General features: G+C 29.4%; 1 protein-coding gene across 1 annotated transcript in view; it reads left to right on the forward strand.

The window, feature by feature from the left end:
• Positions 1-2,726, forward strand: part of LOC108693805 (DNA-binding protein RFX2) — a 12,019-nt gene extending 9,293 nt beyond the window's left edge. The window contains exons 11-17 of the mRNA XM_018202954.1: positions 78-199; positions 279-376; positions 1,186-1,341; positions 1,454-1,656; positions 1,731-1,884; positions 2,095-2,146; positions 2,292-2,726. Of these exons, the coding sequence (XP_018058443.1) occupies positions 78-199; positions 279-376; positions 1,186-1,341; positions 1,454-1,656; positions 1,731-1,884; positions 2,095-2,146; positions 2,292-2,335 (829 nt within the window). The 3' untranslated portion in view covers positions 2,336-2,726. The remainder of the gene's footprint in view (positions 1-77; positions 200-278; positions 377-1,185; positions 1,342-1,453; positions 1,657-1,730; positions 1,885-2,094; positions 2,147-2,291) is intronic.
• The last annotated feature ends 9,741 nt before the right edge of the window (positions 2,727-12,467 follow it).

The following is a 12,467-nucleotide window of genomic DNA, read 5'->3' on the forward strand; positions in this document are numbered from 1 at the left end:
ATTATTTTTCTAATTTATTTCACTTTTTTTTAAGCTTTTAACGTACGCAATAAATATCTTTTATTTCTACTTTTCAGAACCAAACTATATCAAATATGTCAGTGTACGGGAGTACAAGACTTTATAAAAAAAGTGGACTATACATTCTATCAGAATCTAGTCGATGTTTTAATGCCTAATGTATTGCGACCGATACCAAGTATGTTATTGTAAGATTAAATTGTTATTATTATTCTGTCTAGATCTACGTATTAAATGCTTTTTTTTGTCCTGGCAAGGTTCATTGACGCAATCTATCCGAAATTTCGCAAAAGGATTGGAATCTTGGTTACAGTCAGCGATGGCCGATTGTCCTGAAGAAATGACACAAATTAAGGTATTGTCTTATTTGAATCAATTATATAAGGATATCGTTAGAGAGAGAGAGAGAGAGAGAGAGAGAGAGAGAGAGAGAGAGAGAGAGAGAGAGAGAGAGAGAATCAAAGATATCAAAATATTTCTAAAAATTATATTGAAGACAATGTCAGGGGAAATAGGAGTTGTCGCGATAATTAATGCGCAAATAATAAAAAAGTATATATATATACATATACTTTAATAATGTCACATTGAGTTAATTCTATCGATCGTACGCATTTCAATTTACTTTAAAGTCATTTTTAACGATTAAAAAAACGGGGATTATTGAAATTTAATTTATTCTGCGAGTACCTATGTCGCAACCCAGGTGTAGACCATCTATCATTAAGGATATTATCACGTCCATTGTAGTTTGTTGTCCGAAATGAAGCGATAACTTTGTTGTATAAAGCAAGTTGTCGCAACTCGCATTTCATGTATAGTCACATGTGTACTAATAAGATATATAACTTAAAATTCTGTTTCACACAGTTGCAAATTATAACACTAATTGTAAATTATAAATTATATTGTAAATTATAACACTAATTATCGCAACAACTTTCATTTCCCCTGATATTATAATGTCAAATTATAATTACGACATATAAGAAGAAGATTTTTGCATAATGCCTACGACGTATACAATTCAAGTAAGTCTGTGTGATATAAAGAGATATTATCTTTAATTTGTTAAATATTGAAGAGTTCTATACAATTTTTTAATCATTGTTAAAAATTATATGTTAATGTTAGTATGTGCAGTATAATTATATTTGGTTACAGTTAACTGCAGTGTCAGCTTTTGCTCAAACTTTAAGGCGTTATACATCATTAAATCATCTCGCACAGGCCGCGCGAGCGGTGCTTCAAAATTCTAGTCAAATTAATCAAATGTTAGCTGACCTGAATCGCGTTGACTTTCACAATGTGCAAGAACAAGTAAGTTGACATCTTAAAACATTTTTAAGTAATTTTCCTTTTTTGTCTTAATATTAATTTATATGCATGCAATATATTCACGAAGAAGAAACATACGCAATCATCTTTTTAGGCATCCTGGGTATGCCAATGTGACTATGGGATGGTACAACGTCTTGAAACGGATTTTAAAGTAACATTACAACAACAAAATTCACTGGAAGATTGGGCGATCTGGTTGAAAGGAGTTGTTACTCAAGCGCTTAAACCACACGAGGAGAAGCCAACATTTGCTAAAGCTGCGCGTCAATTTTTGCTTAAGTGGTCGTTTTATAGGTATATATTTTTCTATCGTATTAGCGAATATTTTTTCAATTAAATGTAAAAATATATATTATGTCTTTCCACAGCTCAATGGTTATCCGAGATCTCACTTTGAGGAGTGCTGCGAGTTTTGGATCTTTTCATCTTATCAGATTACTTTATGACGAGTACATGTTTTATTTAATAGAGCACCAAGTAGCTATTGCAACTGGAACTACGCCAATAGCTGTAATGGGAGACGTTAGTACATATATTGATTACTGACTTTAGTGCATATATTAATTATTATATTGATGTCATTGAGCTCTTATTGAGATCCTTGGACAAAATCTCAATATTTTTTTTGAAATATTATATATATTATATTAATAACCTATAATAATTATAATCTCGCAAATTGATTTTATTTATGTTGTATGACGAAATATTAAATAATTGTTTCTATTTCAGAAAAGTCAAAATTACTCTTTAATTAGTAGCTTTGGGGCAACATCCAATGGAGGTAAGACACATTACATATTATACAATAGATATTTGATTGTTCTTAGAACAATTAATTATTAACTTAGAACAATTAGTTATTAACAATTAGTTATCTTTTTATTATGTAAAAATTTATTCGGTACAAGTCACAAATTGAATTTCAGATGCATCTAATGTGAACCAACCAAAACGTATAAAGCTAAGCTAACTGTGTGCCTATACCCTTTAGTTTATGAGTAAACCAATAGCACACGAAAATGCGAAGATACTAGCACGAAAGCATGCAGGCCTACTACAAGAGAAAAACACACTAGTCTCATAAATTATTATTTTGTATAACGTCAAATTATAATTATGACATATAAGAAGAGGATTTTTGCATAATGCCTACGACGTATACAATTCAAGTAAGTCTGTGTGATATAGAGAGGCATTGTACTCCGCGAAGCCTTGTCTCATATACAGGTATGGCGCAGGTTTAAAGTATCGCTGGCACGATTTTAGTACGTTAGTATATATCAAATCTAGTCGAAACATCTTTGGAAAAAAATTAAAGTATACGGGACCATGAATTTGTCATGCCCTTGATCACATTTGAAAAGCCCACTCGATTGTGTTTTCTATGAATCATTATTCAGTATTTATCGGGAGAATAACTTTTTTTGTACATATAAATAAGCATGACATATATTATTAATTATATATTATTAATATTCGTTAAAGATAAAATATTTATTTTCTAAATTTTAGATTTTATTCGAATTTATATCTGAAACGGACATAAATAAAACAACAATAATGCTGAAATGGACATTAAAGCATACATATCCGTTTTATTATAATGACAAATAAAGATTATTTGACTTGATCATGTTTGGAGGAAACTATATTGAGTGGGCTTAAAATGATCATCATTTTGTGCAGAAGAAAACGCGAGAGAATAAAATTCTATCTTGACAGAATTCATCTACGTTTTGCTCGCGAATTCTAGTTTGCACAATTATACGCAAACTAATTACAAAAATCCGCCCTACCGACGGTAATATGTCAAAAATATTCCTATCGGAATATCAGATTGCTGTAACGGTATAAAAACTTCTAAAGTATACACACATACATATATCCGACATTCATATTTTTTAATGTAATTTATTGATTGAACACATCGACGCTCTGTATGGAGATTTCATTTGAGAACAGTCTCTATTGCAGTCGGTTGCTATTCTCTCAGTATAATTAAACAAATAGTACAAAATTTTATTGGAAAGAGAGAAAGAGAGGAGGAGACGCGAGTACCGAGATTGTTTTAATTTACTGATAGAATAATACAGTGTGAGTCTTATATGTTGGATGTATATACATTAATGAAGTGTAGCAGATGAAAATATGTACGATTGTTGAAGTTAAAGAAGATGCTACAGAATATATAATAAGTGCGATACGAGCATCTTCAACCATTTCAAAAGTCGGTTGGGAATATCTACAGTAAAAATATGTGTCGGTATATGTTTTGTATATTCATAAGCACTCCAATAGCGTCTTTTGTATTGTAAAAATATTAGGATGTAAGTCTCCAGTATCGCTGAGAGTTTCATATGTTGAGTTTGGTTTGTTTATGTACATTATTTAAGGTGATTTAATATATATTTACTCAGTTGCGCGTGTTGTGCGGCTGCGTTATACGCATCTTTATTTATTTGAAGTCGAATCAGCAGGTCTATTCTGTAATCCTCAATTACGCCATATAATACACCACTGCGCTCTTTTATTATTGTAAAAAAATTGCACATCGGCGTTATAATGACAATTTGAGTTAAAAATTACAGAATAAAGTAGGGAGCACAAACTCTTGCTTAATGCATAACACATAAAGCATATGAAATTCAACCAATCAGAGTTCTTTATTTTGTGAAAAGGAAGGAAATGAAGAACTTTGATTCATTTTCTTATGCATTATGTGTTATACGTTATGCAAAAATCGGTGCTCTGCTTTAAATCTGTAACCTCTGTAATCTATAACTCGTTATGACAACTATGATATCGTTGTATTATCGTTTCGTAGATTTTGTGAAGCGAGTTACAGAATACAGAGGCAAATTTACGTTTTAAATGAATATTTATAATGAATCGTATATATGAGAAGTTGCTTCTCAAGCATCGAAGACATTTAAAAGACAGAAAAAAAAGTCGATGATAATTGATTATATTATATAATTGATTATATATATATTAATATCGAAAAATAATAATTCAGTACGTCTATTTTTCCATAATAATTTTCATATATTTTAAATATAATTGTTGATTTATTATACATCTTAAGTAAATTATACAGTTCACAAGAAACTCACGGAAAAAACCTGTTATACATTTATGTATGTCAGAAATATTTTTGAATATTCCTAATGCATATAAATATACAGTGTGTGTGTGTGTGTGTGTGTGTGTGTGTGTGTGTGTGTGTGTGTGTGTGTGTGTGCGCGTGTGTGTGTGTGTGTGTATATATATATATGTATATGTATAAATGCGTACAAAAACGCGCAGTTTCAACGAAACCAAAGTACACCATTGCATAGCTTTTAATTCATTTTTTTGTAACGTTTGCATAACAAAACACGCTCGACGAATTCTACATTTTTGCGAGTTTCCAAATTCGCTATTAATTCGCTAAAAAATAAGAAAAAAGAATGTATAAAAGAGAAACGAGGCCGCTTATCGAGATTTTTATATCCTGATGTTATAAGTTTATAATAAAAAAACACTACTACGCGTAGATTTTATAGAACGTAAGATTAGTGCTCTTTTAGTTAGCATACTCAATAGGGGCACTTTGTGTCGATACTTTCTCCAGTGATTTCCATTATCCATCATGTTAATGTTTAAATAATTCAGTGACCGAATAGACATTATAGTGCTCTCTCCATTTATTTATCAGTGATATTTTAAGGAGGTACTTTTACTATTTTACGCATAATGCATTATTTAGGTATTCTTGTTTTCATTATTTCATCGAATTAAAAAAACATAATAATGACAAGCATAAAGGTGACAACTATATAAACTTTATATGTAGAATTAATGTATATAATTGAATAACTATAAAATAGTTTATTTAACTACACACACACATACATATACAGCAATTCTACACGTATAATTATACTTGTATAGTTATCACTTTTATAGTTACTATCATTTTGTCTTTCTCTAAGTGAATATTATAAACAAGAATAAATAATGCATCAAACGCAAAACAATGCACCTTAAATTGTGCACATGTGTATGTTTGCTGCCACATTGTATTTCAATTAGAGACAAAATCTTTGAGCATGAAATCTGCATGATCATGCATTTTTTTCAAAGTGCCTCTACTGATTATGTTATAGTTAGCGTCCACAATATTTTTCCACTATAAAGTATTGAATATCTCGCATTGTTATTTTTACACTTGAGTGACAGTTTGATGTATGAAGCAGCACAAATGATAACATTCAAGAATGACTTGTTAAAATTGCTGATTTAGAATGAGTATCTCATTTTATGCACGATGATAAAGCGAATCGATTAATTTGCATACTTGATTCAATTTATTTTAATTAAAGCATTTTATTGAATTCTCAATAAGGTTGCACGATATTTAAGAAACAATATTATGAGGGGGAAAAAAGAAAAAAAAGAACTCCGTGCCTTTTATTTTATAAAGACAAAGAAAAACAGATAAGTATCTTTTCACATGCATTGTAATAGCAAATGACCAACATAAAAATATTATCAATAGCAGTATATAAAGGAAAGAAATGCTTATTAATTTACCGCTTTCTAAAGAAAGAACGCTTTATGATTGATATTTCTCGACTTTGGAATGTAATCGGTTTTATCAATTCGAGAGGTTTACGAATTTAAAAATGCACCATGTGTCATTTGCGTTACAGACTATTTGGCTTGAGAGATCGATTTCTTAAGTATACAAGGTGTCTATAAAATCTGACTCTATTATTTTGGAAACAGCTGTAGATATAGAAAAATGTTTCATACGAAAGTTGTAAGATATTTAGGAGAGCATATGATGAAAATATGGACTTGACCTTGAGACCTTCTCAAGATTAGATCAATGTGACTGATGCTTTTTTAAATGGAATTCTCCATTTTTTATTGCATATTCTTGTATTCTTAAATAATTAAAAGATAAAATAAGATAAAATTGAGCTCTCGAGATAACAAATAAGTATAATTATGAATTATTGCCAGGCGATTGAGAGCAGAATTGTAACGCTGTTATTCGAGCATTATATAAAAATTGTATTTCATATAATAGACTTTACCATGTATTTATACAATATCGAACGTTTCAGCTCAGTTCGAGCTATCTTCAACGATGTTCAAGTAACAAATTCAACATTCGCAATTATTCAATCGTATTCGAATCCAAGAGTGAGCATATTCGAATAAATCTTTAGACATACTTTACTGACATACTTTAACATCGTTGAGGATGGCTCGAACTAAACCGAAATATTCGATATTGTAAATACATAGTAAGGTCTATGAAATACAATTTTTATATATAACGCTCGAATAACTGCGTCACAATTCTGCCCTCAATCGCCTGTCAGTAATTTATAAATTATAATTGTATTCTTATCTCGAGAGCTTTTCAACACTATATAATAAAGAATAATCAAAATATTCTGATTCAAAAATTTTTTTAAAATAAAAATTGTTAGAAGAGAAAGGCTAAACTAGTTATTAAGTGCTAATGATTAATCTATTTTTAATATCCAATCGATATAAATATTAAATATTAGATGTAGTAAAAAGAAATCCATTATTTTTGCATGAAATTGAATGGAAAAATAATGAATTTCTTTTTACTACACCTAATATATAAACATTTCAACTTCAGCGGTATCAGAACTTCTCTCTTACTGCAATCACTTAGAAAAATGTATAATAAAAATCCGTTGTCATACTATAATAAAGCTTTTTTCAGTACTTTTCGAGTTATAAGATTTGAACGTTACAATACCATTGGCGTTAAAGTTACCCAAGATGTTTGATTAACAACATCTTGAATGTTATTCAGATTCATGACTTGATCTATCAAAATCAAGGCCATTGGAAGTTGTTCATTTTTTACGATAAAAATTCATTTTTAGATAAAAATGAAAATAAGAAAAACAACAATCTCCAATGGTCTTAATCTTAACTTAAATGTTATCCAGGGCTCCTATTCTTGGAAAGAAATGAAAAAGTAGGGAAATACTATAATATACGTTATGGATACTATAATAGTATATTCCTTATCCCATTTTTATACATTTCTTTTCAAGAATAGGGGCCCAGATCATGATCTTGAATAACGTTCAAGAGGTTTTTTTAGCTATCGATCGGATACGTTAAATAACGCCAGTGATACTATAACATTTAGTCTTATAATTCGAAAAGTACTTAAAAAAGGCTTCATTATAGTGTTTTGAAAAGTTTTCTCAAGATAAGTTACAAGAATAAAAAATTGGAAGTTCCATTTAAAAAACATCAGTTCCATTTAAAAGACATCACATTAATCTAACCTTGAGAAGATCACTTAAAGTCAAGCTCATATTTTCATCATATATTCACAACTTTCGTATAAAACATTTTTTCATATCCATTTCCAGATATAGGATAGGCTACATCTAGGCCAGGCTTTATAGACACTCTGTATGTATGCGTGATCTTTTTCTTACGTCCGTTTGCTGATGTCCAAATAATTTAATTTTTTTTATTTTATTCCTCGTTGCGAAACCAAACATGAGCATATCATTTCCGCTTTTTTATCACATTTCTGACTGAAACTTTGCGTCCACGCGTGCTGCGAACGTTTTCCTCTTCCAAAGCTATGTAAATGTGACGATAGCAGTAAAAAAGGTACTAAAAAGGGGGAAAACAAAAACTGGTTTCGCCATTTCGCGACGCAAATTGTAGGATAACGTCACCGCTAATAAAAATATATATGTTTATAATTTATTGCATAGAATTAATGCGTGCTAGTCAAAATGAAACTTGGTAGTTTGCTAAATGCGAGACGAGAGAGATTGGAAGACATGAGTGAGAGGATGAAAACATCGCGCAGTACATCGAGCAGAATTTAGGACTTTTCGTAACTGTAATGAGCTTATACGTGTAAAGATATAGAGAATGAAATTATCGTCGATACCTATGTGTACCTAGAATGTAAGGAATACAACTTTATACACACGGGGGCGATTCGTGGCGTTTACCCGCTGTCAACGAAAGAAAGATTGGGAATGCGGGAGCGATCCGGCTTGCAAGGAAAAGAATCAGAGGAAAGAATCCTTTCAGAGGAGAAAATTGTCATCTAGGACAAACGCATCTTTCATCAGCTGTCGCGTCGCGCCCGTTCCCGAGTTAAGGGAGATCGCTCTTAATCATAAATTTTATAATCCCGCCGCAGTAGACCGGGGGATGAAAAGTAGTTCAATAGTAATTGTACTGTACGCAAGATCAAACACACACATTGTGGTTTCCTATGTTGCGAGATAAGTAAACACACGGCCTTAAATATATTTCCGACTGTACGATGAAGAAGGAAAAATAGAAACTTGGGGAATGAGATATGCGAAAGGATTTAGGGATGGGGTAGGTCTGAGAGAAAAACAGAAGAACATTGCGACGCATTTTTCCTTATGACGTATAGAAGATATTTTGATACCTCCAGATTTGCACAAATCAAGTTCGTTACCGCTTGAATAAGATTATTTTTACTGAAACCGCCGCTCAAAAAGAGAAAGAGAAAAAAGAGAAAGAGTCAACAGCGAACTTAGAGTAAATTGAGACGCAAGAATCTTCGAGAGTCTGAATGTGCGGATCACGAGACAAATGAATAATAAATCTATGTTTAAAACTTGTAATTGCATAATCTCAAACCACGTACATCCTACAGCGTTTCCAACAAAATTTTCTGCAAATTTATATTTCTTTTATCTTTCTTGCGGCCACTCTGATTTACATAATCTGTATTTTAATGATTGCGTTTAACAGAAAAAGTAGTTTGCTGCTGTTATAAGATTCTTTAATATTATCAATTCTTGCCTTAATTTCTCACAAATTTAAATGTATAAAGGTGATTTACAAAAAAATTGGAATTTTTGCGTTCCACACTTTTTAAATACATTCAAATACGTTAAATTGTATTCGATTTTCATCACAGAGGAAGATTATAACTGTATCTATGTAGGCAATTAATGAAGAATCGATAATTTATTTATATTTATATTTATATTTAAAAATTAATTTTTAAACGTAAAAATCTCATTATTTAATATTTAAATATTTTTACATTTTTAAATATTTAAAAAATTTCTTTAATATTTAATGTAAAAATATTAAATAAATGTTAAAAAAAATTTTTTTTAAATATGTGCTGATTGGATTATTTGACTGTATAAATTTTGATGCAAAGTTTGCCGGGACTTCTTAGAGATACAATAATAAGTTACATGTCATATGTCAAAGCTTGTATGTACGTTGCTTACGTCTAACTTGAATTTAAGATTCATATAGTATTCATAATTAGTTATTATTTTAAGATTGTCTTAAGTAATGTCTTAAGATGCTAACACAGCTGTCTGATTATCATTCATTCATGACATCTTAAGATTGTACTTAAGATTGTACTTAAGGTCTTAATTATAAGAATCGACTATGAATATCGACCTAAATAAGTATTATGACAATTCTTCTCAGATTTTCTAAGGTATTCAAAGTCGGTTCTTATTTCAAGACCGTCTTAAGTAATGTCTTAAGACGCTAATGCGGCTCTCTGATTAGCTTATGACATCTTAAGATTGTACTAAGATAGCCTCAAATATAAGAATCGACTATGAATACCGGCCTAAGTCATATCTTATATTTAAAACCGTCTTAAGTTATACAATCTCAAGAGTTCGTGATCAACTAATCAGAAGTATTCAGTAATTCGTTTTTATTTTAATGTCTTCCCAGCAAATGAGAATGAATTGAAATGATTTGAAATGGATTCAGATTTTCAGAAATATTGATTCACGAATATTAAAATGAATGTTTTTCAATCCTGAATGCATTTTTATTCATTTATAGGAATTGCATGGGCACATCTCTATACCTTTCAATCTAAAAATAATATTAGCTTTTTCTGTGCACAACACACACCTTGTGAATAATTGTGTTTAATTCAAAATTTTGAATAAGAAATGCAGTTTTTCAATCCAATTGCATCCAATTGAATCTAATTGAATCCAATTGAATCCAATTCAATTCAAAAAAAGTATTCGCTATTTAAAATATGCATTCAGATAGAAAAAAATTTCAATCCATTTTAATCCATTCTCGTTTATTGGGTTATAGGTTCTCTACAATAAGTCATTACCTAAGCTTTAAGTCTTAATTAAAAAATTAATCAATTATAATTGATTATTCTTCTCACATTCAATTGTGATTGAATAACTTTTTATGATTTAAGACTTAAAATTAAAGTAACAGTTCCCAGCAAACGAAAATGGATTGAAATGAATTTTCAATCCATCCGAATCCGTATTTTAATAAATCTATAAAAACGGATTGGATAAAAAATTTTTATACGTGTAAAAGTTTAAATAAATTAAAGTAGTAATTATATGAACTTCAATATAGTTTATATTTTAAAACTTTTATACAAAAAATATACGCTAGCTGTATAATGAAGAAAACATATTAATATGAAATATACATAAAAGCGATTAATTTATAAATTGAAAATAAGTAATTTATGTATGTAACATTTATTGTACATATTTAATAGATGTATATATTTGTATAGGTTTTTATGTTTCTTTTAACTATTAAATGAAGTAGAATGATGATATCATGATTTTTACGGCACACTTTTTTTTAATTCAATGGAATTAAAACGAATTTCCTATTAATAATTCTGAATAGAATAACTTTCATAACGCATTTTTAAATGAAACAATGGATTTTCTACTCATAATTTTGAATTGAATTGAATAATTTTGAATTCATAATCATAATTGAATTCATCCATTTTAAAAGAAAAACTTTTTTATTCAGTCAATTGGATTAAAAAGCTGCATTTCAAGATTTTGAATTGAGCAGTATTTATGATGCACAGAAATAGATATTATTTGTAGATTTAACTGGATTAAAAACTGCATTTCCTGTTCACAATTTTAAATTGCAGTATTTACAATACACATTTAAAATACTATATTATTTTTAGATTGAAAAGCATAGAAATATACTGCCATTCTTATAAATGAATAAAAATGCATTGAAGATTGAAAAGGAATAGACATTTGTTGCAATTCCTATAAATGAATAAAAATGTATTCAAGATTGAAAAAGATTCATTTTAACATTCATGAATTCGTATTTCTGAAAATCTGAATACATTTTAATTCATTTCAATTCATTCTCGTTTGCTGGACTTATTGTAAAGAACCCATTAACATATTATACACAGCATTCTTCTGATTGACTTTGATGACATTATCTTAACTGTTAAATATAATAATCGATTATGAATACCGCTCACTGTATTAACATCTTAAAATGTTTCTTAAAACGGTCTTAGAATAAGACCAGACTTATGAATTATAGACTTATGGTTACAGAATGCCTGTCAATCAACGTTTTCGTCAACAGTTATCAAACGAACGGCGAATTCACAAAGCGTTATTTCTGACATAACGTGCCGTGCATTCGTCTTTATAAATGCGTAATATCGTATTACAATTGTTATTCATTATCACCGGATTGCACTCTCGCAGTTTACATAACACGATGTTACGATATGTGTCGCTTACCAATAAGTCGGCCACTCAAACTAATCCATGATGATTTTATTTTAAACAAATGACCGAAATCTGATTATAATTTAATTGTCAATTGATTCAATCGGCAAAATCTCTTAAATCATAATTTCTAATTGAAAATGTCCTGATAAATGTCCTATAATTTTTTTCATATATTAAGTAATAAAAAAATTAAAAATATTATTTACTTAAACAATACTGATATTTAATACTGATAAATACAAATATTATTTGATAAATACAAGAATTATTTGATAATTTAGTCCTTAATTGATGATCAATTAATTCAAACGGTAGAATTACTTGAAGCAAAATTTCTAATTCGTTGTCTTTTATCAAAATTTTTTCTTATGTTAACAAAAAAAAAATAAAAATTCGATCTACTTAAATAGTACATAAGTCATTTGATAATTAGTTTAATTCTTAATCTTCTTAATTAGTTAATTCTGATCAGATATTCAATTGGCAGAATAGCGGGGGGGGGGGGGG

This window comes from Atta colombica, unplaced genomic scaffold (assembly GCF_001594045.1).
Source record: "Atta colombica isolate Treedump-2 unplaced genomic scaffold, Acol1.0 scaffold11, whole genome shotgun sequence".
In the NCBI taxonomy this organism is placed as follows: domain Eukaryota; kingdom Metazoa; phylum Arthropoda; class Insecta; order Hymenoptera; family Formicidae; genus Atta; species Atta colombica.